The sequence below is a fragment of the Panthera onca genome, chromosome B4, assembly GCF_046562875.1.
Source record: "Panthera onca isolate mPanOnc1 chromosome B4, mPanOnc1 haplotype 2, whole genome shotgun sequence".
NCBI lineage: Eukaryota > Metazoa > Chordata > Mammalia > Carnivora > Felidae > Panthera > Panthera onca.
Genome location: NC_138345.1, coordinates 26,903,922 through 26,931,725, shown reverse-complemented (window position 1 = coordinate 26,931,725; position 27,804 = coordinate 26,903,922). Strand labels below are relative to the sequence as shown.

Genomic DNA, 27,804 nt, shown 5'->3' with positions numbered 1-27,804 from the left:
TTAAAGTCGTGGGGCGTTTGAATCTGGGCTACGCCCGGGACCCCCAACGTCCAGGTCTGTAAGACCTAGAGAATTCCTACCTTACATTCTCTCTCTTTCTCTGGGCTGTCTTGCAGAATATCTAGCTGATAGTAGGTGCTTGATACTAGGGAAGTATTGAGGGACGAGAAGGTGGTGAGTTGCAACTCAGGTACTGTGAAAGGCCGGCAAAGTGGATTTCGTGGACAGAGGCGCTATTTTCCCTGGAACTCGCTTCCCGCTTCCCCTGGAGGAAACGCTTTCCCCTCGAGAAGGAAGAATGCTACAAACAAACTTTGATCTTTCCAAGCTGTGCAGAAAACCCCAGACTTGCACCCGGGGTTAGGAGGTGGAGAGGAGTACAGGTATATTTCCTAATGGGACGGTGCCACCAAATGCCCAGTTCCAAGACTGCCGAGAACAAGACCAGGTTTTGCTGACGGGGTACACTGCCCCTCTCCGGGTGCTCCTTCGCCACGTTCTCGCCCACCTGTCGCCAACCTCTCCCAAACCTTTAAACGGGAGGCCTTGCGTGCGAACTACTACGGATCACGGCACTCATTGTAAGTGGACGTGAACCGAAACCTGGCAGGGAATGCCGCGCTACCCGCAATGGGGTGCACGGACCCGGTTCTGAGAGAAAGAAATCCAGAAGCCCACCTCGGCTCAGTCCTCCCGGAACGTGGGAATGGGCGCAGGGAAGGGGTGGGGCCGCTCGCCCACCCCGCCGCGGCCTGGGATTCCGGGGTAGCGCGGACGGCTGGAGCACGCTAGGAAATACGATCTTCTTTCCGGGACTAGGAAGGGGTGCAGTGACACGGCCGCGGGGCATCTTACGCCACCAGGTGGTCGGGTCCCCAGCCCGAGGGAAAATCCCTAGGTGTCGCAGGCCACCATCGGGAGCCGCGGCTACAGTCCGGGATGGGGGGTGGGGGGGGGGGGGTGAGGGTAGCGCTCCCCAGGTGGCGTGGCGAGTCCCAACTCCAGTAATCCGCCAGCGCCCCTCCCCTCGCGGCGCTCCGCTCCTCCCTAGTCCCGCCTTCCGCTCCGCCCGGGCGCCCCGAGGACAAACGGGGCGGTGGGGGGGGGGGGGGGGGGGACGGAATTTCCCAGAGCGGGGGCTCCGGCTTCCCCGCAACGCGGCAGTCTCTTTCTGTTTACGGAGTGAAAGGGGAAATGGAAAAGGCGGGGAGGCGGCGGCTGGCGTCCGCTGCACCGCCCCTCCGCCGGCTCAGACGCCGTGAGTCAGGGGCCGACGAGGGCGGCCAGGACGTGCGGCCTGAGCTGGCGGCCCCGCGCTCACTGGTACGCTCGGGTCCGGACGACGCGCCACGCTCTGGGGCCGATCGCCCTGGCTCCGGCGTCTGCTGCCGCGGGATCTGGCTGCCCCTGCGCGCCCGACTCCGGTGGGCCGGCCACCAGCGGCGCACCGAGCCGTCGTGGGGCCGCGGCTGCAGCGCTCCGTCCGCCAGGTAACCCTGCATTCGGGGGCTTCCGGGGGGGGGGGGTCTTTGTGGTCGCAGCCCTCCTGGTGGCGCGCCCCCCCCCCCACCTCCGACTGGGGGGCAAACTGCGGGGCTCTGGGAGGTGGGGGCGTGGCCGCCGCCCGCGCTGCTGCGCTTCCGCGGTTCGCGCGTCCCGGCTGCAGCCGGCACAGCTGGAAAGCACCTTGCGCAAGGGTCTCACGGGGTGCAGACTCCGACTCCTCCCCCTTCCTCCTCCTTCCCGGATCCCTAGCGCGCGAGCAGGGTAGGTCCGAGCAGTGCGCTGGGACGCAGAGACCCGCTGTCACCGCGCCTCCCGCTGCGTACGCCGCCCGGCCGGCCGCACTCTCCCCGCCGACCCTGGCGAGTGCGCTTCGGAGGCTGGAGACCCGGCAGCCGCCCGCCCAAATCGTGGGGGCTTTTATCATTTACAAGTCCTGGTAGGCTTCCCGGGCTTTGGAGAATAGGAGGAGGGGAGACGGGGTTGGCGGTTGGCGGAGCAGAGAACTTTTTGAATAGCTGAAACTTAATTTCGTGCTTATGTAACCCGGACGCTCTTCTGCGATTAAAGGGTCGTTGTAGCAGAACGTGAATGCTGGGCTTTTGGTCTAAGAGAGAGTGTTAAGGAAAAAGTTATTTCACGGATGTTTCCCGCTGGTCATGCGATATCAGAGCTCCGAAATTCTTCTGTGTCTGGGCGGAAAACGACGCTTAGAAAGAACGGCGTGCATAGGGCTTGTCCCAAAAGTTGACAAGGAAGGCCAGGAGGTGTCTTTAAGAGAAACGTCTATTTCACTTTCGGGAAGAGATTTTGGCACAGAAATAAGAAGTGCTCCTAATAAAAACAGGGAAAGAAACACTACTACAGTTGCATTAGGCGTCTGTAGCCTGAGTCTCACGTATTTGCCAAGTGGAGTATAATCTGATCCCAACTCTGATGGATTGAGGTTTGTATGCCTTACTTCCGGCAGATGGCCCTTTAGGACTTTTTCTTTCTTATAAGGCAAACTGGATAGTTGAGGTATCTAGAGGTTTGGAAGCAGATTGGCTGTGCTCGTCTACAGCTAGAATGTGTAATTCTGGGGCTTTTGGAGAAGATAGATATAATAAGGTGGGCCCCGAGGGGCAATGTACCGAAAACTGGCAGAAAAATCTTTCGAGTGGGAGGTAACACAAGGTGTAATTATCCTTTGTTAGGCAGAGGCATATGCCGATAACCTTGGCCATTTTTCATTCACACTTGCTAGGGATTTCTCAACTTTTGTTTACATAAATAGAAGCAGCCAAGAGGGTAACGTTAATGCTTAGCATAGGATTTCCTCTTGCTGATTTCTGAAATAATTCAAAGCAAATAATTTGGGCTGTATCTGCCCATTTCTCCATATCTAAGATTGTTGTATTTGTCCACTCCGTTGACAGGTGGGGGCGTCATGAGGATTTTTATAGTAACCTCTGTGGGGGAGAGTCTTTATTGGTGAAATAGAATAGCTTCACAAGCCACGCTTTTTCTACATGGGTAGTCATCTGTAGAACTCCGAAATCATTAACCGTGTTGTCTGCTTAATTAAGGCCTGAAAGTGCTGAGGCTTTAGCAGGGGCCTTTAGCAGGCTGCCGGGTCCTGGGGTTGCTGGGGTGCACTGATTTGCGTGGCAGGAGGCTGTGTTGCTAAGGAATTAGGCCTGGCTTCAGTGTCCTGCACTCCTCCGCCTCCCCTGACCTCCCTCTCTCCTTCCCCCTCTCCCTCTCCTCTGCTCCTCCTCTCTTCCTTCCCCCCTCCCTCATCAGGAAACTTAGGAGTGTGTGCACTCAAACCTCTTAGGCTTCGGGTATGAATGCTTGAGACTTTCTGCACAGTGTAAAAATCAAAACCTGTCTTTCCTCTCTGGATCATCTGACTTGTAAACTGCGTGGACTTTTTTTTCTCTTTCTTTCCTGAGTCACGTTGCTACTAGGAACTTTATTTTCTCTCCAGTCAGCCATTTGCTAAGTCCAGGAGCCTTGGAACTTTTCAAGCCAGTGGGGGTCCTCAGTCAGGCTGGTTTTGCTTTAACTTCCTTTTCTCAGTAAATTCTACGGGCTGAAACTGCAACTGAATGGCCCAACGAAATTAAAGGCGAATGTTCCTCCATTAACCTAAGAAATTCCTTTCGTAACTCAAGACTCCAAGAGCCTGCATCACAGTCTCTCTCAAAGACACAGGGAGGTCTCTGAGAGGAGCTCTCTAGATATAACTGGTGGTAACAGCTATCAAAGCATTTCAGAGGTTTCTACCTTTTTTTTTTTTTTAACTTTGTCTCTTATTCTAGATACAGCCTTTAGAACCTAACCGTGGGGGCGCCTGGGTGGCTCAGTCGGTTGAGCGCCCGACTTTGACCGCTCGGGTCATGATCTCGCGATCCGTGGGTTCCAGCCCTGCGTCGGGCTCTGTGCTGACAGCTCAGAGCCTGGAGCCTGCTTCTCATTCTGTGTCTCCCTCTCTTCTCTTCACCTCCCCCACTCGCACTTTGTCTCTCCGTCTCAAGCTCTCTCTCTCTCTCTCTCAAAAATAAATAAGCATTAAAAAAAAAAAAAGTGAAGAAGCCCCAGGGATTGGTAGCCACATCCCATTTACAGATAAGAAAGGCCCAAGCGTATCTGCAAAGCCAGGAGTCTTACTCAGTACTTCTTTTATGCAGGGACCAGCAACCACAGATGACAGAGCTTATTAACCGTGCAGCAGATACCTTGCACACCTGAACTTCTTTAAACCTCACAACCGCCCTATGAGGTAGGTGCTGTTATGCTTCCATTTTGCAGATAGGGGAAGTAGAGGTGCAGAGTGGTTCAGGTGCTTGCCCAAGGTCGGGAGGCAGTGAAGGAGGCGCTGGGAGCCCATCCCCAGCAGTCTGAGCCAAGTGGAGCATCAGACTGCAGGGTGTGGGATTGCTCTCTGCCGACACAACTTGCGCAGCAGAAAATGGTCATGGAGTAAGTGACTAGCGACACCCGATTGCCTGGTTCTTTTCTCAAATGAAATTCACTCCGAGGCCCACGGTAGGTTCCTGTGTTGCAGGTGGGTCCCCGAGGTAGAACATTTCCTGGAGCTTTGTACTTGAGCTCCAGTTAGGTGGAGGCCCGTGGCTTTAGCATGGAGTGTTGAAGGTGTTAAATGGTTGTGCTTTTAAGAACCAGAAACATGGGGGCGCCTGGGTGGCTCAGTCAGTTGTGTCTGACTCTTGATTTGGGCCCCGGTCATGGTCTCGTGATCTCATAGTTCATGGGTTCGAGCCCAGCATCTGGCTCTGCACTGACAGTCAGGAGCCTGCTTGGGATGCTCTCTTACTCCTTCTCTGGCTGCACCTCCCCTACTTGTGCTCTCTTCCTTGCTCTCTCTCTCTCTCTTTCTCAAAATAAATAAACCTAAAAAAATATTAAAAAAGAAAAAAGCCAGAAACATCTTTCAGAGAGGCTGTGCCTTCAGGAGCACAATAGTTCAGGGAGACATTCATGCCTCTGAATTCTCTTAGATGTCTTAAGTAAATCCTTTTATCTTTAATCCTCTGGCTAGAACGGAGTTGTTCTAAAATCCTGAGGAACAGCCTCTTTTTTTTTTTTTTTTTTACCCTTGCTTTACCTTCTTTTTCTCATTTATGGATCCCGAGGTGTAGCCCTCGATTTGCATATAAGAACTGAAATACAATATTAGCAGGTATGTAGTTAGCTGGCCTTACCCGTGTCTTGCTTAGGACTGATTAGGCTTTGCAGGCCTCTCCATAACACCACAACTTCTAGAGGGTGATCAATCTAAGTATTAGATTAACTTTCTTGGGCCATTGAGATACACGCTTTGTGCCGTTAAGGAATTCTGGTCTCAAGAGGGGACGGCTGATTTCACAGGCTAAAAGAAATCTTCCCCTCTCTCACACTCCTGGCTGGTAGGATTTGAAGCTTGTGGTCCCCAGTCTACAGGAGGTGTTTAACTCATTTGCATCAGAATTATTCCTGAAACTTGACCTGTCACCATCAGCTTACTCACATTAGAATCCGTTTTACATGTTTTTGGCTCCAAGGCCTGAATTGTATTTGCCAAGTGAGCTCCTGAATTTGATAAAATTGTTCTTTTCCTTTAAAGTCACCCAAGGCTGGGAAGCCACAGAGATCTGTGCGGGGAGGGTTGGTCTCTTGGGGGAACTGTAGGGTTGGAAGCTGTCAAGGGCCAGGAGCCTTGGTATTTCCTGAAGGTTTGTTTCCAGTGGCTGTAGCTGATGCCACCAGTTCAGTGAGTGAGTGAGTGAGTGAGTAAGTAAGGAGTAAGCTCTCTGGATCTCAGGTTTCCCCTCTGTAAAGCGAACAGCTGGACTAAAGGTTATCTAAGGTCCCTTTCTTCACTGTCAACTTGAATTTACACTGTTGACACAGAGCCCTCCTTTCACCAACAGGCGCATGGAAGCCTGTTCCCGATCCTTTTATGTCCGTTTCCCATTGATCTTAAACGCAAATACAAACACCGTCACTAAGCGTTCGTGTTTTCTTTTGCAGACTCTCTAAAAAGCGTAACAGTGATGGAGTACATGAGCACTGGAAGTGACGATAAAGAAGAGATCGATTTATTAATTAAACACTTGAATGTGTCCGATGTCATAGACATTATGGAAAATCTTTACACGAGTGAAGAGCCAGCGGTTTATGAGCCCAGTCTGATGACCATGTGTCAAGACAGTAATCAAAATGAGGAGCGTTCAGAATCTCTGCTGCTCAGTGGCCAGGAGGTGCCTTGGTTGTCCTCCGTCAGATATGGCACCGTGGAGGATTTGCTTGCCTTTGCAAACCATATATCCAACACGGCAAAGCGTTTTTACGGACACCGACCACAGGAATCTGGAATTTTATTAAATATGGTATGTTTTTTCCCGATCGTTGAGTGCTGTGGGTTCAGCTTTGCTACGGCAGTTTCATTTAATGCAGAGGGGCATTTGAACCAGGCTTAGACTGGCTGCCAGGTATGACTTTTAAAAATGTGGTGTCCGTGAGAATCACCTCTGTGTTAAAGATGCAGGAAAGGTCTTCATGAGGAGTTCCACTTAAAGAACCTTTTCCATCTGTCCGTTGTACAAACAGGCCATTAAGAAGAACATATTTTAGGGGTGCCTGGGTGGCTCGGTCGGTTAAGCGGCCGACTTCGGCTCAGGTCATGATCTCACGGTCCATGAGTTCGAGCCCCGCGTCGGGCTCTGTGCTGACTGCTCAGAGCCTGGAGCCTGTTTCAGATTCTGTGTCTCCCTCTCTCTCTGCCCCTCCCCTGTTCATGCTCTGTCTCTGTCTCAAAAATAAATAAATGTTAAAAAAAAAAAAAATTAAAAAAAAAAAAAGAAGAACATATTTTAACCTAACAATTCATTAGCAAGTTCATTCGTTAGTTAGGCAGAAGAAAAAGCCTTAATGAGAATCCTTCATCTGAGAGGGGGATGCAGACTTTAATTAATATTTTTGAAAGCTGAATTTTTTGCTCGTCTCTTGTCACATCTTGGGAATGTCCCGATGTTAATACTGGCTAACTTGAGTTCTTGCAGAAATGTAGTTTGCAGGCCATAAATAGCTATCCACAGATTCACTCTCTTTAATTGGCAAAGTATGAATGACAAATGAAATACCTCCTTAGTCATACCAGGTATGCAAATAATCCAAAATGTTGTGACAGTACTTTGTCACAGAAGTTGATCAGATGATGTGTTTGGGTGGGTCTGGGATTCTGGCAGTCTTAGTGGGTCAGAGGTGAATGTAGGTGCTGGGTAAAAGTCACTGAGTTTTTTAAAAAGAACAATTGGCAAAGGAGGAGGTAATAATGTGCAAAATGTGTATATTAATGAAAGTAACTCCTTTTCCTTTGGTGCATCTGTGTGGCAAAATGGATAATGTCGGGGGAAGGTCAGTGTTGAATGATTAGAGTCTGGACAAAGTACTTAATTATTTCGTTGTTGGGTTTTGCTTTCTTTCTTTTTTTTTTTTTTTGTTTCGTGTACTACATTCAATTAAAAAACAACACAGTAATTTAGGTCAGCTTTGTAGTATACTGTTTTGTTAGAAACCAGTCGTGTTCAGCTCTAGCTCAGTTTGGAGCAAGGTTACGTTTTGCATCCTTGCGTGACTTGCTTTGGTTCCAAGTTGTATGTAACAGTTGACGAAGTACTTTACCTTGATAATATTAGCTCTTCTTCTACATGGAGGTAATCCTCAGCTAGGAGCACTACGTGTTTTCTTAACTAAAATATAGGTGGAGAGCTCTGGTTAAAAAGTACCTATAATGAGAAATAATCATATGTTTTTTTAATCTACGTATATGTTAAGATGGGTATTTTAAAGGAACACATGCAGAATACACGAAATTCTTTTGCTTATAAATATGTAGAGACTTAGGAACATTTCCTCCGGTCCATCAGATTGATGAGAGATGGGCCACAGAAGTTCATTGGGGGTGTACAGAAAGGAATTCAGGAAAATTATAAAGAATACAAAGAAATAGCTTCTGGAAGGGTTTGAGTGTGGGGGGGGAGCCAATGCAGAAAAGGGGAGAAACAAAGACATTAAAAGGAAGTAGCAATTTTATCAGCAAAGGCTGAGAGTAGTATGTTGCCAGTCCCTGCCATGGGGCCCGTGCTCTATAAATGAACGGATGCTTATTCAGGAGAAAATTTAAGAATAGGACAGATGATAAAAGCAGGGACCGTTAAGACTTTAGAAAGCTTTTCAATTTAAAAATGATCAAGAACATAAAGCAAGGAGATTTAAAACTGGAGTAGAATAACAGAAGAACCTTAAAATCCACAGGAATGTAGACCAGGCCTCCCTGGGCAAATCAGCCCAGTGGTCGGTGGCTCTCGGGGCTGTGGTTGACTTTTCTGTCACTAAGCTTCAGAATCGGATACCTCCCATGACTGCTAGTAACCTATGCCAGGCCCGTGCTTTATAAATAATGGCTTAGGAATCGTGATTTGCAGTGCTTGGTCTTTGGCAGTCGGAGGCAAGATGAGGAAGGAGGGACAGCCGGCTTTTGACTCCCATTCATCCGCATGTGATGCTCCCCTGAGAACCATCCCCTGGGTAAGACCTTTGTCTTCCTGTGGCCCTCCTCCTAATACCCTTATCAAAGCTTTTCCACTCGGGGCTTCATTTGCTGCTGTCTCTTTGCTTTAAAAAACGATAGCTAATTATCTAACAGCCAGATAGATTCCGAAGTCAAATTGATCTATGAAGTGCATCTACACATGGACCGAATGCTTTCCTTTCCAGGATTCATCCATTCATTCGCTAGACGTAGGTCAAATATCTACAGCATATCAGGTACTTTTCCAGGTGCTATAGATCCAATATGGAAGAATCTGTGCTCTCGGGTAGCTTACTGTCTGGTGAATGTGGGAGAAAAGTAAACAGGCAATTACAATGAATGCAGCGTGCTACTTCCCAGTACAACTACACCTTGATTGCAGTGGGGCTGCTCAGACGGGACGCCTTGACTTTGCATAGCCGTGAGGGTGGGGAGGGGGAAGAGACAATGCCAAACAGGCTTCTACAAGGAATTGGTGCCTGAGCTCTCGAGTTGGAGTCCTCCAGATAAAAGGGGATGGAGAGAGGAGGAGAGTGTTCCAGGTGTAGGGAATGGCACATACGAAAGCCCAGAGGCATGGAGACGTCGTGTGTTTCTGGCAACCAACAACAATAAAGCCCGTGGAGTTAATGAGACTGGGCGGAGGACCAGGAATTGCAAAAATATCCCCCAGCCTAGGCATCTAATTGGCCTGCACGCGTATGCAAGTGCGTGCTGTTTTTCTAAAAATAATATTCATAAAGATTCCACCCACGTCCAGCAGGACCTGGAGAAGAAGCTTTTGTAGACTAACCTGGGCATTGCTTTGTATGACAGTGCTGTGAGTTGTTTACACTCCAGACAATTCGTAACCGGAGTGGGGGATGAATAACCGAAAATGGGTTGCCACCACCAGACTCATTGGTGATTGTATGGGCGCTGCAGGGCCCCAGAGGGCTCGCTCTTGGCTTCTCAGGCCTGAAAAAACCCTTAAAGATACTTGAGTCAAGCCCTTTGTCTGATGCTGGAATCACCCCGGTCTATCCAATAATTGTTGGAACATTCTGGTCTGTGCCTGAAAATGTCCCGTGACGAAGAGTTGATCGCATACTGGGGCATTAAGTTTCATACTTAGCCCGTTCCGATTGTAGGAAAGTCCTTCCTGCCTTCTAGAGAACTAAAATCCGTCTCTGAGTCCCCTTAGCCCTAGTCCTACTTTTCAGCCATAAAAAAGTGTATATGTTGGGTAGTGTGAGGGTGCAGGCCCATGAATGAAAGTGCCTGGGTGTGTATTTCAGCTCTGGCTTTAGCTCTGTGATTTGGGGCTAGTCATTACACCCCTCAATGGCTCAGTTGACTCATCTGTAAAATGGGCAGCATCGTAACACTTACTCTGTGGGGGTGTCGTGTGGGACAAATAACGAAGGCACGTGAGCTGTTTATGTATTGTGAGTGTTGAAAGGATGCCAGCTGTTGTCATGGCCGTTGTTGTCCACAGCTATTACTCTCCTTCCTTAGGACAGTCTTTCCTATATTTTATTTATTTATTTTTTTAACGTTTATTTATTTTTGAGAGAGAGAGAGACGGAACATGAGCCGGGGAGGGGCAGAGAGGGAGAGGAAGACACAGAATCCGAAGCAGGCTCCAGGCTCCGTGGCGCAGAGCCTGACATGGGGCTCGAACTCACGAACTGTGAGATCACAACCTGAGCCAAAGTCGGTTGCTTAACCGACTGAATCACCCAGGCGCCCCAGTCTTTCCAGTATTTTGAAACTTTAATGTTCCCCACATCTTCTCTCCTCCGTCCCAAACACTTCTCATTGTGCTACTTGTCACTCACTGGATCATTAACTGTCGTTGTCACCTGGGCAGCACCTTCTGAACTCCAGCCTGGGTCAGTGCCTGTCTTACAGCCCAGAACCTGAATGTGGCAGTCCCTTTGTTGTGTGATCAGCAGAGTGGAAAAGAGCCAGCTTTGCCTGTGTTCCCCATAATATGCCTCTTCTAAGTTGTATTCGTGTTGTAGCAGCCATAAACACAGGCTCCCTACGGAGTTTATTCTTCTTAAAATACCTAAGAGTTTTTCTCAAGTCCTGCTGCTGGGCCCAGTATTGTTGAGCATCACTGATCTGGAGAAGGAGATCCAAAGCGTGCTTATATGTCTGCGCTTAATGGTGGCTTTGGTAAGCTGAAGAACTGGCAAGAGATGAGCAGTGTGGACTTCCAGAAGATTATCTTGCAGGGACCCTAAAAGAAGAAGAAGGAAAAAAAAAACATTGCAAACCCAAATAAGGGAAGGTCTAGGGCCAGGGGAAGAACCAGGGACTTTGCAGAACTACAGACTAGTTGGTGCTTGCGTATCACACTGTGTGTTTCGGGGTTTATCATCAAAGGAGAACCGGCCCTCGGAGGAGGGTCCCCAGAACATGCAAGATTGCAAAATAGGGCCGGAGGAACTTGGCGGTATTCCCTCTAAAGAGGCGAAGGCTAAGTGCTCAGTGACTTGTGAGTGCAGACTTTTAATAACTGGCTTTTGATCATGGCTTAGCTTTAATTCCAGTCTTCTAGAAGATCAGAGGCATGCAAGAGCTGTGGCTTTGGGGTCAGACAGACCTGAGTTCGAATGCTGACTCTGCCATTGCCTAGTGAGTTACTTAACCTCTTGAAACAGGTTTCCTCATCTGTAAAATGGGGATAAAAATCGTACTTACCTCACAGGATCGTTGTGAGCCTCTGATAAGGCCGCAGCACAGTGCCTGGTTTATAATTAGCACCCAACAGGGGCACCTGGGTGGCTCAGTCGGTTGGGCGTCCAACTTCAGCTCGGGTCATGATCTCACGGTCCGTGAGTTCGAGCCCCCTGTCAGGCTCTGTGCTGACAGCTCGGCGCCTGGAGCCTGCTTTGGATTCCGTGTCTCTCTCTCTCTCTCTCTCTCTCTCTCTCTCTCTCTCAAAAATAAACTTAAAAAAAATTTTTTTTAATCACCCAACATACGGCTGCTGTTATTCTCCTTTATCCCTTGGATCAGGTTGGGTTATAACAAAGTTGGACAGAAGTAAAACTTCTACGAAGGCGAATGATACCCTGAAGTGGATAACTGGAGTCTAGGTGACGTGGGATATGTAAATATTTAATAACAAGAAAGAAGCAATAAGCATGTACAGTGGAGTGCCGTGGGTATGGTTCTGTCTAAATGTGGAAAGGGACTAAATTTATCACGTTCTTAGTGTGCTGTAAAAAGAGGCCTCCAGTCACTGGAGGTGAGACACTTCTCGAAAGGAGGTCATATTTCAAACGAGGCAAGTCTATGGGCTGTCGTAAGTATTAGTATTCGATTTCCTGCTGGGACTCCGTGCAGGAGCTGGCTCCGGGGAGTGCTCAGGAAATATTTCATTTTAAATTTAGTGACTTCACACTTCTTAGTATTGGAGCTGTCCTCTGCTTCGCTGCCTGACTAATAGCACACGCATCTGTTGGGGGGGGGGGGTGCAGCTAAGATAGGCGGTAATGGAGACGGAATGAATAACCCTGGGATTATTAGAACTATTCCCGCAGCAGTGACCTTACGACAGGCCCACGCATCTGCACATGAATCAGGTGTTCATTCTTTTCCCATGTGGTCCACGTTCCCCTTTGGCCTCTTCTGCACTTGAAATAACTTAATGTCACGACAGTTTCATAGTTCCTGAATTCTTAAACTGAAGTCCTAATACTGCTAATTGCAGTGAGGAAAAATTTGTATTTTTGAGACCGTTTATCCCTTGAAAGAATATTTGAAACCTGTTTTAGGCATGTGCTCCAGGTCATAATTCCCGTGGACTATCTTATTACTTTGTTTTCATTATACTTATAATTATTTCCCCTTGTAATTTTTTGCTCTCTTACAATTGAGATATTCTTGATGTGCAGCAAAATACAGAGACCTTAATTGTCCAGTTTGTTGAGTTTTGACAAAAGCACATACCCTTGCAGTCCACACTGCTACCAGGATGCAGTTCTTTTATTTATTTTTTTAAGTTTATTTATTTATTTTGAGAAAGAGAGAGAGCGCAAGTTAGGGAGGGGCAGAGAGAGAGAGAAAATCCCAAGCAAGCTCTGCACTGTCAGCTTAGAGCCTGACACGGGGCTCGAACCCACGAACTGAGATCACGACCAGAGCTGAAATCAAGAGTTGGACCATTAACCAGCTGAGCCACCCAGGTGCCCCGGGATTCATCTCTTTTAATATTTGAATCGATTGGTTTTGAAACCTCCCAGTGTGTTTGCCTGCTCGGGAGCTCTTGGAGGTTAAGGGTCTCATAGCTGCCTCCTCACCACCGAACACAGTGGCCAGCACATAATCTGCGCTCAGTAAATTATTCAGTGGGCGAGTAGATGAGGGATAATTCTGCCCTTACTTTATTTACGCAGCACTGTCAACTCATAGCTCTGGCATACCACATTATTTTCCAGAATCCTCCACGATCACCAGTTGATTTCCACGCTCTCTCTGTATGCGTCATGTGTGAGTAATAGCTATGCGGACTAACAGGTTAGCACATTTTAATTGGAAGCAAGTCAACTTGCAGTCACAGCTTATATTTATGCAATCTTTATTTTCAGCCTTTTGGTCGCTGTAGTCATGCTCCCTTCGATAAATAATTTTTAAAGTTTTGTTTGACAATGAATTACTCACCAGTAGGTGGAAATACGATCAGGTCCGACCAGGGATGTGTTTCTGTTACATGCTTTCTCTGTCTTGCTGCAGCTCTAAATATAGTCTCTGTACACTGTTAGGATTACACAACAGTGACATTAATTTCAAACACTGCGTGGAGGAATGCAATCTAAAGTAACCAGTCTGAAGGGTGTGTCTTAGAAAAGGAGTTTGCTGAAGTTCTCACCCTCCCACCTTTTTTTGTTGTTGTTGTAGGTAATCACTCCCCAAAATGGACGCTATCAAATAGACTCTGATGTTCTCCTCATCCCTTGGAAGCTGACCTACAGGAATATTGGCTCTGATTTCATACCTCGGGGGGCGTTTGGAAAAGTATACTTAGCACAAGATATAAAGACTAAGAAAAGAATGGCCTGTAAATTGGTATGTACTTCATAACCAGACATCCTGTAAAATGGAGATAAAAATAGTACTTACTATTCGTATGTTCCTATGTTCGGCATTGTGGCTCTTACTCGTTTGCATTACTCAGAAGTTGTTACCATTTGACTGGATCTCATGTACGGGTGCCCTGTCCAAACGCACCTTTTCTCTTTGTCTCTTTCTTCGTCTTTCTCTTTCTCTTTTGCATCCTCTTTTCCTTTTGCTGTCTCTTTTTTTTTTTTTTCCCTTTTGGATTTGCTCGCTGCCTGTGGCTGTTCAGCCCCTAACTCTGCTTAAGTGCATAGTTGGTTTTACTCTAGTTTGCCTTGATAAAAAAGAAAATGCCGCTGGCTTCTGTACCCGGCTTAGATATCATCATCCCTCTTGTGGTAGGGTGGAGTGGAGGGGAGCTATCCTGCAGGAGCAAATCTGTGTGCTGCTCCTTTAATCCCACCCACTGGGGAAGGGGCCAGGTAGGGAAGCAGAAGCTGGGCAACCTGCCAGGCTTCTCAAGACTGTAGATTAAAGGGCTGAATTTAGGGGCCCCTGGGTGGCTCAGTCAGTTAAGTGTCTGACGTGGGCTCAGGTCGTGATCTCATAGTTCATCAGTTTGAGCCCTGCATTGGGCTCTGTGCTGACAGCTCAGAGCCTGGAGCCTGCTTCAGATTCTGTGTCTCCCTCTCATTCTGTACCTCCCATTAATGCCCTGTCTCTCTCTCTCTCTCTCCCTCCCCCTCCCTCCCTCCTTCTCTCTCTTTCTCTCTCTCTCAAAAATAAATAGTAACTTAAAAGAAAATAAAAAATAATAAAGGGATGAACTTAAATAGGTCAATTCTTGTAAAGGTGCCATCACTTGTTATTAAACGGTCATTGCTGAGGTACCCCTGCTTTGGACATGTACCTGCCTAAGCTGGGCACGTATACACACCCCATGACCCAGCAATTCTGCTCCTATAGGTACACACCCCATAGGCATGTACACGTGGTCACCAAAAGCTGTGTACTAGAATTTTCATCAGAGCACTATTTGTAATAGTCCCAAACTGGGAAGTTTCTAGATGTTGCAGCATGGTCTCTTTATACAATGGGATGCTGTACAGTGAAGAGAACACATGATTTACACCTGTAGTAACGTAGACGAAACTCATAAACACATGTTAAGCCAAAACAGCCAGACAGCAATCTGCTCTGTGAGATTCCACTTCTATAAAGGCCCAAAATAGGCTAAATAGATCCATGCTGCTGGAAGTCAGGATAGTGGGTGCCCTTGGGAGGCAGTGACTGGCGGAGGTCAGGAAGGGGTTCCTGGGGTGCTGGTAGAGTTTTGCTTCTTGATCCAGGTGGTGGTTACATGGGTGTGTTCAGCTGAAAATTCGTTGAATTTGCTAGTTAACCAGTTTTGTGCTTTTTTGTATGTCTGGTTTACTTTAAAAGGTTTTTAGAAGTGCAATAAATTGAAGTCACTTTTGATTTGTTGACTATGGCCTTAGTCTATGTTATTGTAATTAAAAGCTCACCAATATACTGGCCTCATTTATTCCTTCATAGAGATTTGCTAGAGTATCTGTTATCAAAAGAAAAAACGGAGGTGTTATCACAAGCCATTTGAAGGTTGCATTTAGAGGAGACGTGTCTCAGTTGTCTTAAAAGAATCTGGGGACATTTTAGAAAGAGCTTAGAACCAAAGTGCCCTGTTGTACAGTTTTGTCAGAAAAGGCATGAAAAAATACCTTTGTTGTTCTCAGAGTACTAACATTCAATTTTTAAGCTGTATTTTTTTGTCTTAAGAACATACAGGGTGATTAACAACCCCTAACAGATTCAAAAGAATGTAGATTGAAGAATGAGACCCCTTTGGTTGAGGCAGCTACTGTTAATGAGTTCTGTGTCTTTCCAAATGTCTGTGGACATGTGTATGTATAGCTTAAAAGTTTTTTACAAGTGGGAGCATAAAATATGTACTTTTGCATTTTGCTTTCTTTGTCTAACGCTAGATTTTGGAGACATTCCATTTCCATCTGCACTGAAAGATCTACTTTTTTCTTTGTTAGTAACTTTGATTTTCCATAGAATAGATGGCCAGTGCTAGAGCATGAGCTGTGGATCCAAAGACATCATATTATTTCGTGACAAGTTGAAATATTGATGCTAGAGCCTAAAAATCTAGGTGCCGTAGAAAGTGTATGTAAAATGGATGGGAAATTATCACCCTTTCGATTCAATCATGGATAATTCTTTGGTTGGATTGCTACATTTTAAATGAAAATAATACTTTATATGTTGTTATTTTCTTCTTGTGAATTGTACAAGTTTGTACGCTTTGACCACCTTCACCTATTTCCCCAAGCCCCCAGGCCCCGGCCATCACCTAAAGCGGACATAATGTAAATGCAGGTTTGAAGTCAACATTATTTGAACTTGGCAGTATAATTTCATGCAGATCCTTGAGGGATCCTTGGGGGCATTTATTTGCCTTCTGGTTTGTGGGTTGACCTCTATTATAGATAGTCTTTCACTGTCCTGGGTTGGTTAGCATCTTACTGGAGTTTCTGTGTCCTAGATCCCAGTAGATCAATTTAAGCCATCCGATGTGGAAATCCAGGCTTGCTTCCGGCATGAGAACATCGCCGAGTTATATGGCGCAGTCCTATGGGGTGAAACCGTGCACCTCTTCATGGAAGCAGGCGAGGGAGGGTCTGTCCTAGAGAAACTGGAGAGCTGTGGACCAATGAGAGAATTTGAAATTATTTGGGTGACAAAGCATGTTCTCAAGGGACTTGATTTTCTGCACTCAAAGAAAGTGATTCATCATGATATTAAACGTGAGTAACCTTTGCATGTGAACCTTTTAGCCTCTTAGATAGGAGGCAAATGGACTCCTCCTGTCTTTAATCCAAAGATCCTCAGTGGAGGGGAGGACAGCTGCCCTGGAGCACTTTTCACTGTCCTCCCCTGCGCTCCTGAAACATGTTTTAGAACCCAATAGGGTCACTAAAGCTTTCAAAGTCATAAGGAAGGAGGATTATCCAGTTGTGGAAGATTAGAGCCACACATCTGTTGAGTGCTGGCTATGCCCTTGTTAATAAGGCTTTCAAAAATAGTAATTTACTTTAAACACACACAGAGTCCAGTCGTTTTTGGGAAACAAATGGCTTTTTAATTTTGAACACCATTTTGCCAGTAATTCGTTAAACAGGCGTTCGCTGACTGCTTTCTAGGGGTAAGAGATGGTGGGAAATACAACACAGAGACCCACTGTAAACCCTTAATATTTAATGCTAAATCGCACTAGTGAAACTATTACTTTAACAAAAAATGGGTATTTTACTTTTTCATTTTAGGAAAGTGGCATGATAATCATATGCTTATATCTTAGAATTTGAAAGCCAAGCTCATAAGCATTATATTTTTCCAGCTTTATTGAGATCTAATTAACGTATAACATTGTGTAAGTTTAAGGTATGTGATGTAATAATTTGATGTATGTGTATATTGCAAAATGATTAACACAATGAGATTAGTTAATACATCCATCACCTCACAGAGTTATAATTTGTGTGTGTGTGTGGTGAGAACTTTTAAAATTGACTTGGGGTGCCTGGGTGGCTCAGCTGGTTAAGCATCCCACTTTGACTCAGGTCATGATCTCGCATTTGTGGGTTTGAGGCCTGCATCGGGCTCTGTGCTGACAGTTCTGAGCCTGGAATCTGTTTCAGATTCTGTGTCTCCCTTTCTCTCTGCCCCTCCCCTACTTGCGCACGCTCTCTCTCTCTCAAAAAATAAAACTAAAAAAAATTTTTTTGATCGACTCAGCAACATTTAAATATATAATACAGTATTATTAACTATAGTCACCCACGGTGTATATTTTACCCCCCAAACTGGTTCATTTTACCACTGCAGTTTTGTGCACTTTGACCACCTTCACCCATTTCCCCGAACCCCCAGCCCCTGGCCATCACGATCTGTTGTCTATTTCTATGAGTTTAGTTGTTTTGAGATTGCACATACTAGTGGGATTCATACAGCTTTCATCTTTCTCTGTCTGACTTATTTCAGTCATTGCACTTGGATCTTCAAGGTTCTTCCATGTTGTTGTGAAAGGCAGGATTTCATTCTTTTTTATGGCCGAGTAACGTTCTATTATATTGCATATACACACATATCATATTTTCTTTATCCACTCTTCCATCATGCACTCTTAAATCGTTTCCATGACTTGGCCATTGTATCTTGAGCATTATTAGTGTGTGCAACCATTTACACCCACATCGACTGCGTTCTTGGCATATCTGAAGCGATTTTCACTTAAATTCTCACCCAGATTTATCCTGCTCTTTTGAGTATAATATGATCATCCTGGTAGGGGAGCGCATTTTAGTCTATTCTGATTTGGGACTCACTGTTTTGGATGATGTTTTTATTTTATTTATGGGTATATAGACAATTTGATACTAAAAAATTGTCTTCTTTTTATAGCTAGCAACATTGTTTTCATGTCCACAAAAGCCGTTTTGGTGGATTTTGGCCTAAGTGTTCAAATGACTGAAGATATCTATTTTCCTAAGGACCTCCGTGGAACAGAGGTAATTCTATTCCCCCAGGGATGGTCGATGTCTTTTTAAGAGTAAAAATAAAAAATGTTCTAGCGTTCTTGCAGAAAGGACTGAAAAGGGGGTGAAAAACCATTGCATCAAATAGGATTATCACTGGAGCATATTTAGTGAGCACTTGCTCTGTGCCAAGTACTAATTTTACCATTTTAAATGAATTATATTATTTAATCCTCGTAACAAATTACCTCGTTATTGGTAAATATTGTTCTCGTAGGCAAACACTATTAGGATTCCCATTTTACAATAAGGGAATATGCTTGGAGGGGTTAAAATAAAGGGCCCAAAGTTACTCAGCAAGTGACAGATCCGGTACTTAAACCAATTTTTTTCGGAGCCTAAATATCGTCACTTTTTACGATAGCTAATATATATATATATATATATATATATATATATATATATAGTCTCAGTGTAACTTGTATTACCATCTTGGTTCAAGTATAGCCGTAACTGACGTAGTTACTAATAGTATATATTGAGGACCAACCACATGTTAGGCTTACCTTTCATTCTAGAGAACCTGTAATGAATCTCAAATTTATTATAGCGCAAATAAATTGTATTCGAAGATCCAAACTAGCTATAATTAAGTCAGTGGTGAAGCAAAAGCAAAACCAAACCACAGCCATTTCTGGATGTAAATGAGATGCATGCATGAGCTTTCAGCTAACATATTTAATTTAACGTACGCATGATTAGGCTGAACAGTTGATTCGTATAACAAGCGTCTGTTGAGCATAGCTATGTGTCAGGCTGTTGTAGGTATCAGGGATGGACCACTGGACAAGGCCAGCAGGGACCATGCCTTTGGTGGTATTTCAGCAGCCCCCACTCTTTGGTGAAGGGACCTGTTTTAAAGTTACCCGAATTCTTCAAAAAGCAACAGTTTAGTTCATAGTAGACTATGATGGGCGTGGGGTTGGATGCAAATGGTAAGGTAAATGGGTATGGAAGCCTCCTCTCTGGTTCGTGTCCACCACGGTAGGGTGCTTAACTATTAGAACCTCCCAGCCCCAGGTTCTCTCCCTGCTGAAAATGTCCCCAGCAAATGGGGAGAGGGCCCTTGGCTGCACCTTTACCTTAAGATCACCGGGTCAGTCTTGGTGTTCAATCAGATGACAACCGTTAGTCCAGCTGGTAGGCGCAGCGCACTGAACCCAACCGCGGTATAAAAACAAGCAGGCAGACTTCATCTTAAACCAAGATTGTGGGAGCTTTTTCGTAACTCTCTCAAAGCAAAGACTTCTCCTGGGCAGCAGCAGAAATTGCTGATAGTACTGAAGTTATTCCGGAAAATACTTGAGAAACGATCCTTGATAAGTTGTCTGTGAGCAGAGTAATATTTAGAAGAGAAAACTGTAAACTTCTTTAAAAGAATGTTTTAGTCCCCAGATCTTAAGAACACTTCACCAGAGCACAAAATTTAATTAAGACTTAATGCTTACGACATTGGGAAATGTTTCAGCATATTTTGGCATTAGTCAGAAGTTCAGATACGTGACATTCTACCCTTTTTCCTGGAGTCGGTTTGAGAAACAAACTATTTATGGTATTATAGATAGAAAATACCTTTCTCTTCCCGGCAGTGTGATCAAATTGAACATTTTGCAATGGCTGGAGGAAGATATGTCTTCTCTGGGATTCTCTAGCAGACAGAGTGTGTGTGCTTGGATGTGACATAATGGCATAGCGTTTGCTCTTAAATAGTATTTGGATTGAGTTATTTTCAGCAAATGTAAATTGCTTTTTACAGAGTGCTCAACTGACTTTAATGTCCAGAGTTATCAAGTTTCTTCAAATCAGCCTATCTGCATTTACTATCTGTGTATGGTACTCACAAGTCAAAATTTGATGAGTAAGGTGGTAAAGTCACCATTAAAAGCTTTTAGCAAGACTCTTCATCTTTAAAGGGTCAATAATATGTCATTTGCCAAAGTCAACTGAGCAGAGTTACTTTCCATTAGAACTTGATCACTTGTCGGGGCGGGGGGGGGGGTGCCTGGGTGCCTCCCTCAGTTGATTAAACATCTGACTTCAACTCAGGTGATGATCTCATGGTTTGTGGGTTCGAGCCCCACGTTGGGCTCTGTGCTGACAGCTCAGAGCCTGGGGCCTGTGCTTTGGATTCTGTGTCTCCCTCTCTCTCTGCCCCTCCCCCACTCATGCTCTGTCTCTCAAAAATAAACATTAAAAATTAAAAAAAAAAAACAAACAAAAAAAGGAACTTGGATTACTTGGCTACTGCATAGCCAGAGATGATTTCTGATCCCTGCTGTGTAACTCACGAGTGCAAACACTGGTCACCTGTCTTTGATCTCTCTCCCAGCATTCAGATTCGGAACAGGGCTAATCTGGCATATGTTCAATCTATTGTTTTTTAATTACATGGCAGAGAGAAAGAATAAATAATGAATGCAAATAGCTAATTGGAACAACTTTTATAGCATGGTTCTTTTTTAAAAGTTCTTATTTCCTTCTGAGTCTGTGTTTGGTCTTACTTGATAGAGGTTAACACATTAATCATCGCGCGCACGCACACACACACACACACTTTGCACAGTCTCTTTCTGTTTCTGATACACGTGTTGAGAGGTGAAGCCTTGACCCCCGACCGACAGGTTCCCTTGCTCTAGTGCCCCAGGCCTGAGGGGGTGCAGGTCTCCGAGAGCCTTCTGTGGTTCCCACTGGGCCTGTTTCATGCTTGCCGTCGGCCAGCCTGAAGAGTTCTCGAACGCCATGCCCTGCCGCTCTCACTCTCCTAGAGCTTGAGGAAGCAGGAGCTCTGAGCCACGGAACTCTGGGGGACCTGCCCGGCACGGGCAGCGGTCAGGTCGCCAGGTGGGTGGGACGCTGCATCCCCAAATCCACCACTGACAGCCTCCAGAGCTGACGTTGCCCACGCCAAGGGGCCATAGGTGGCCTGATCTTTGCCTAGGAGAGCAAGCCAGCAGGGAGGAGACGATCATCCTCCATTGACAGCTAAGCCTTCCCGCTGCATCTGTCGTTTCGCTTTGTGATGATATTTAGTAAGAAAGTCTGTTGGGATGCAAAGGTGGTGCCTTTACTTTAGGAAATGCTTGAGAACAGGGAGCTCAGTGTAGCCTGTTTGGTGAGACAGACAGAATGAGCAAGGGAGGCCAGGAAGTGTGTTGTAGGATACTGTTCAGGATGGTTAGGATGGGGAAACTGGGAAATTTCCCCAGGTTTTGTAAGCCAGTTGTTTTACTTATTAACTCTGAAGTATATTCCAGGAACACTTACCCCTTTCTCCATATTCAAATGATGGACAGCATGAAAATTTCTTAATGCTAAATATGGATATTTACTCTATATTTATGTCTGTACCAGCCATAAATATGGATCATTGGCTACGAGTGTTTGCTCTCTTTCTTTCTTTTTTAAGTTGAGAAGCAAAGCTTCTTAGAGAAACTGTTTCTGAAACTAGCCCTACTTTTCCAGCATGAAACCAAATAGAACTTACAGAGTGATAAAATGTCACACCTTTAATATTTAGTCACCGGCTACCTCGTAGGTAGAAATAAGAAGTAGTTCACGTAGGGGCACCTGGGTGGCTCAGTCGGTTAAATGTCCAACTTTGACTTAGGTCATGATCTCACAGTTCGTGGGTTCGAGCCCCGCGTCGGGCTCTGTGCTGACAGCTCAGAGCCTGGAACCTGTTTCGGATTCTGTGTGTCAATCTCTCTCTCTCTCTCTCTCTCTCTCTCTCTCTGCCCCTCTCCTGCTTGTGCTCTCTCTCTCTCTCTTAAAAATAAATAAACATTAAAAAAAGAAGAAGAAAAAGTAGTTCATATCAATGACAGGACCACTTTTACAACATTACATGCTATTTTAAGTTTCTCTCTCCCGTGTGATGGGTGTTAATACCCTAGGTATTTCTGCTACCTTTTATTACTGCAGATCATTAGAGGGTCGGCAGTTTAATGACAAACATGAAGTGAAAAAGTGGATCTGTAGTATCCATTTAAATATGCAAGGAATTGGTGTTTTAATAGAACAATTAAACCAAGGTGGGTGCCTTCCAGAACCTTGGCGAGTGGGTGTCCCAGGTGGGTCCTTGGCTGCCGCGTGTTCAGTATGTTCAAAAGCGGTGCTTTTCATTAGGCTGCAGAGACATCTCGGGCCAAAGTTGCTGGCTCCCCGAGGGTGTCTGTGTCACTCTCCCTAGCGTCAGGGAACACAGCAGTGACACAGTCTTTTGAAGGACTGAAGCGTGCAATAAATACGGTAAAGCTGGGGGAGCTAGCTTCCAGAACTGGCTGAGGGAAATGGACCCCCAGACAAATGGAGGGAGTCAGACTGATGTTTTCTGCTTCTTTTTTAGATTTATATGAGCCCAGAGGTGATCCTATGCAGAGGTCATTCAACCAAAGCAGACATCTACAGCCTGGGGGCCACACTCATCCACATGCAGACAGGCACCCCGCCCTGGGTGAAGCGCTACCCTCGCTCTGCCTATCCCTCCTACCTGTACATAGTAAGTAGAGGGTCAACCAGGGCTGGGGGCGCGGGGGAGTTTTGCCCGCTCGGGAGAGCCGCCGTCCCTCCTGTAGCCCACCCTAGGGGAAGATGTGAACTGGTGACCCATGAGACGGAACTGGAAAGTTCTTCCCGTGTGGAGCAGAATCCCATTCCTGCAGAGAATGCATTGCTGGGAATTTACTAAAATCTGCACTGGGCGTCAGTTGCATGCTATTCTGTTATACGTGTCATCCTACAGTGCCACTTAGCACTGTCCGAGTAGCATACATCTCCGAGCCAAAGAAGCTGTGTCTGTTCTTTGTCCACTTTCAGAAAAGACATGTTAGATTATAGATCCCCAAGGCAGCCTGGCACATAGCGAACCCTGCAACTTCCATTTTACCATCGAGAGAGAGCAGATACGTCCCCGTTATGGCACGGTGACCCTTGAACATTGTTAACCCACAGAATTCGTTTAATTTGGGGGCTCTTAAGACATGCCGGGCAAACGTGGTTAAGACAGGACCGTAATGGTGCGGGGCGTGCGGTGGGAGGCAAAACGACTTTCCAGGTCCTGGTAACTGGAACGCTTTTCCTGTTGAGGGTGTATTTTCGTACTACTGGTGCTTAAGAGAGCTTGTTTGTTGCTAGATCCACAAGCAGGCGCCTCCGCTGGAAGATATTGCAGATGATTGCAGTCCCAGCATGAGAGAGTTGATAGAGGCCGCCTTGGAGAGGAACCCCAATCACCGCCCGAGGGCAGCAGACCTGTTAAAACACGACGCCCTGAACCCCCCCAGAGAGGACCAGCCTCGCTGTCAGAGTCTGGACTCCGCCCTCCTTGAGCGGAAGAGGCTGCTGAGCAGGAAGGAGTTGGAACTTCCAGAGAACATTGCTGGTAGGGACACCCTCCTGTGCCCGACGCCCCCCTGCTTCCCTTCTTTTTCTGTCTGCATCAGACTTCTGATGGAGTGCACAAAAGCACTCAGAAACAAAAAACTGGAGTGACTTCTCGAGTGCCATAGAGTTGTTTGAGAAATTTAAGCAAGAAGTTTAGCAAAAGCATTAAAAAAAACAAAAATTGGCTAATCGACCAGCAAATCAGGGCATGGTTCAGTGCAAATGCAGGTAGCCGCAGTCCTTGAGAACTGCCTCTGACTTGCTTTTTTTGCAATAGGGAGTATCATGTGCCTTTAAAAACGGATCGAGCAGGGCAGTTTTGCTGTTGGTTCTGAACAGACTTTTATTTAATTCGGTTACGGTAAAGCCACATCAGTCCTTGGTTGGAAACATCAAGATAAAATACTGAGTCTGAAGTCAACTTGCATTTTTGTCTTCCTCTGCCTAAAACCTCTTTGCCAGCTATGAATCTTTCCCACTTAGGAAAGTCAGTATGCATTCCAGGAACACTGAACATGCACGGAGAGTGTTTCTATTTTTATTATTAAAATCTGTGGCATTCTTAATCCATTTAGGTCCAAACCCAGATATCAAGCCTGGAATGTTTATTTGCATTTCATTGTCTTCTTGTCTGACTTTACTGTATTTAAAGAGAACCATCTGGGGCATTGGAAAATACGCCAGAATTTCTATCTAATTTCTTGTCATCGGTGACTTTTTTTCGAACCCTTTTGTCTGTGTCATATTACAGAAACTAGCCCATAATGTTCAACTCTAAGTCTGTCATTTTTTAATAAAACCATAGCTCAAACACTTATTTCACTAAGACCAAAGTTTCCTCGTACCCCCCCCCCCAGCCCTGCACTCCCCCCCCCTCCCCAGCCGGAAGGAACAGGTATTTATTATTGAACATGTCACCTGATCATTTATTTTATTTTTTTCAATGTTTTCCTTTTCAGATTCTTCATGCACAGGAAGCACTGAGGAATCAGAGATGCTAAAGAGACAGCGTTCCCTCTACATAGACCTTGGGGCCCTGGCTGGCTATTTCAACTTTGTACGGGGTCCGCCAACACTAGAATATGGCTGACTGATGTTATCATTTTCTCTAAATAATCAAGACTCAGCGTTGGTCTCCTGGAAGCTGGTCCTGCTGAGTCTACACTGGGGCTCTGGATAACGAACTGTGCCATTTGTTAGCTTGGCCCTGTGGGCTCCCGTGACTCATGAATGTGACTCCACATGGCTCCCATGGGTTTGATGTGTGAAGCCGCCCTGGTAGCTGCCAGGTCTAAAAGTTCTCATTTCTCAGATGGTATGACTCAAAGGGAGCTGAGGGTTCATGGCAGGATCGTTTCTAGTGACTGATTCCATTCACTGTGCACTTTGCTCACCATTTACAAAATACCAACCACAAGGATAATGTGTTAGCCTGAAATTACCATTCTTGGTTCTGATTTAAGTACGGGAACTTCATTTAACTCAGAATAGTTGGCTTGTATATATGGGTGTATATTATAACTCCTCGAGCCTTTGTGGGTAGATTCTAGTATAAATTAAAGTCGTCATATTTTGGGTGAATAGAACAACTTGAATCTTCTAGCAATAAGCTGAACTGGTGTCTCAAAAATGGCTCCTTGTTCAGGAGCCATCTGACAGAAGCCACTAGTGACAGGTTCTGTTATGTTCCTATGGAAACATTTTGTACTGTATATGCTATGCTTAAAACATTTAAAACATGGTGTTTTGAATGTGGATAAAACTGTGTTAAACCACATAATTTCTGTACATCCCAAAGGATGAGAACGTGACCTTTAAGGAAAATGAACTTTTCTAAATTCTTAATGATGCTACTTTTGTAACTCTCCTGAACACTTCCTCGTAAGCATTTGTATATTAAAATAGCATACTGTGTATGTTTTATATCAAATGCCTTCATGAATCTTTCTTACACATACACATATTTTTAACATTGTAATTACGTCAGTATTCCTACCTAAAGTACGTTTTTACACCAGGCAAATGAAACCGGCACTTTTATCCAGCGTGATTGGTCAAATCAACTGAATAAACTCAGTATTTTGCCTTAATTCTTGTGGAGAGTGCGATTCTCAGCTGGGACTGGAGGTGGGTTATGGGGGTTGGGATAGAGGTGGGAGGAGAACATGTATCACGAGGAAGCAAAGAACACCTGAGCGTTTTGCAAACAGTTCGTATGCTCCTCGTCTATCACTGCTGCGTTAAGCCATTGTTGTCACCTGGGTTACACCGCATGCCTTCGGCACAGTGGTGCAGAAAAACACTTGTTAGCCCCCGGTGCAGGCCAAGCCTGGTTCTATTTTGCATCTTGTTTTTATACATTTATACTACCTTTGAATATATGCTTGCATGTTCTATGTCTGTCGTTTGTCGGGTAAATAACTAACTTGCCTTGTGTTAGTTATTAACTAACCTTACCGTGTGAGGTAGATTTCAGTCGAGGACACAAATTCTAACGACAAGTGTCAGGAGTCTGATTTGTCATTCACCGAGTGACCCGCGTGACATACTTTTACGTGTGTTATGTGTGTTAGGTTTTTACTAAAGCCATCTCCGTAACCCTCACAAGCTCGTGGATGAAAGATGCACCGTTACCTCCATTTTGGGGGACCCGAAACACTGTGAGGTTAGACAACTTTATGCTTAAGATCCCAGAGCGAGTTAAGAGCCAGAACCCAGGCCTTTCTGTCCCCAGTGTGTATTTTCTTCCTCATACTGTGCTGCTCACAAGTGATAGACCATCACAAGAGATAGATCATCTTGCTGCAGAGAAAGCACGATGCTCTCACTGGAATTCAGTTCTCCAAATAAGGGCAAAAGTGGACTCACCACCAAGCTAATGAAGCTTCAGCCTCAGGGCCCGTCACTTGCATGCCGCCCCATGGCCCTGCGCCTGCTTTTATACTACCTAGATCACGTCCAACAAAACCTGGACCCATCCCTGGGGCAAGGTGTGTAATTTTGGATGATTTGCATGAAAAACTAAAACAGTCCGTATGAATTGAGTTCCAGTTAACAAATTCCACTCGGAGGGAAAACAGGCTCTCTAAGTAAATTGGAGCTCTCATGGAAAGATCTGGGAATGTTTGCCAAAAGATGGCCATAGGCAGTGGTGGCCGAAAAAGTGGTCATGAGGGCTAGCAGGGCAGGTTCAGGGCTGAGACCTGTGCGCTAAGCACCCAAAGAGATGTTGACCTAGGAAGCAAAGAGTTGCAGCCTGGGATGGGCCACCAGAGTCAGCTTGAGAGAAGGAGGCCCTGAGTTGGTTCTGAGGAAATCCACCATTTGCTTCCTGAGAAGGCAAGCAGTGGGGCTTTCGGGCTTGGATGTAGCGGGGACAGAATGATCATATCCTGAAAGCTTCTGTCCTTCCCTCCCCTCCCCCCCCCCGCCCCCAAGAATTCCTGTTTCAGGCAGCAAAGCTTTCTGATTGTGCGGGGTCATTGGAATGCTTCATGGAAGACAGATGGGGGCCTCTCCAGTTCGGGTCCTGGAGATCACCTTGCCTCAGCCCCCTGTTGGATAGGTTAGTATATAGCTACACTTGCTCGTCATCACATGGCAAAAGCTAAAGCCATGTCTTCTGATTATCACCAACCCCGCCCCGCCCCCCCCCCCCCACCTTGTACTTGCCTCGAGGTCTGTAAAATGACCTGAAACATGATGATGAAGACTGCCTACCAGGAATTTGCTGGACCTCATGGGGATTTGCCCATCCTTGAACAGATCGTTCCCATCGGGGGTCAGCCAGTGACTACATCGATACCTCTGGAGCTAAGTCATCACCAGATATCCATCATGGCGCTAAGCACCATGGTAGGACTTGAAATCAGTGACACTGACTTCTGTCAGCTCCCGTGTTCCTCCCTAGTGCATGCCTACTATCTGACAGACTGAAGCCAATCCATCTTTTATCGAGAGCAAATCTCCACGGTGTAACTTAACATGAAAGCAATTTGCTATGTACAGACGTGTTATGATTTCAACTCCATGTTTTGAAAGCTCTTTATGGACAAAGTTGTTTGTGGTTTGAACTTGTTTTGAGTCACTTGTTTTGGTGAAATTGTTTTGAGATTAGATATTAGGACTTTGTTCTCAAACTCTCACACTTGGAGTGGGAGGGAC

At 45.7% G+C, this 27,804-nt stretch overlaps 1 protein-coding gene and 1 long non-coding RNA gene across 8 annotated transcripts; one reads left to right on the top strand and one right to left on the bottom strand.

The window, feature by feature from the left end:
- The first annotated feature begins 360 nt into the window (after nt 1–360).
- Nucleotides 361–25,730, top strand: MAP3K8 (mitogen-activated protein kinase kinase kinase 8). 7 transcript variants are annotated; one of them, XM_060659069.2, is made up of 9 exons: nt 361–383; nt 4,179–4,270; nt 6,022–6,380; nt 13,478–13,645; nt 16,206–16,467; nt 18,125–18,231; nt 22,604–22,756; nt 23,392–23,638; nt 24,600–25,730. In XM_060659069.2, exons 3-9 carry the CDS (start codon nt 6,045–6,047, stop codon nt 24,728–24,730), a joined length of 1,404 nt encoding a protein of 467 aa, XP_060515052.2. In that variant the 5' UTR covers nt 361–383; nt 4,179–4,270; nt 6,022–6,044; the 3' UTR covers nt 24,731–25,730. The 7 variants fall into 7 exon arrangements, with proteins under 7 accessions (XP_060515052.2, XP_060515047.2, XP_060515053.2 ...); XM_060659064.3 differs by lacking the exon at nt 361–383 and adding an exon at nt 1,198–1,490; XM_060659067.3 differs by lacking the exon at nt 361–383 and adding an exon at nt 1,583–1,767.
- LOC132694982 (uncharacterized) lies at nt 11,394–19,491 on the bottom strand. Its single transcript, XR_013556919.2, has 4 exons — nt 19,341–19,491; nt 16,187–16,363; nt 13,237–13,334; nt 11,394–11,497 (listed from the first exon to the last, which is right to left on the bottom strand). It is a non-coding gene; the product is annotated as an uncharacterized LOC132694982 (long non-coding RNA).
- Nucleotides 25,731–27,804: the final 2,074 nt, after the last annotated feature.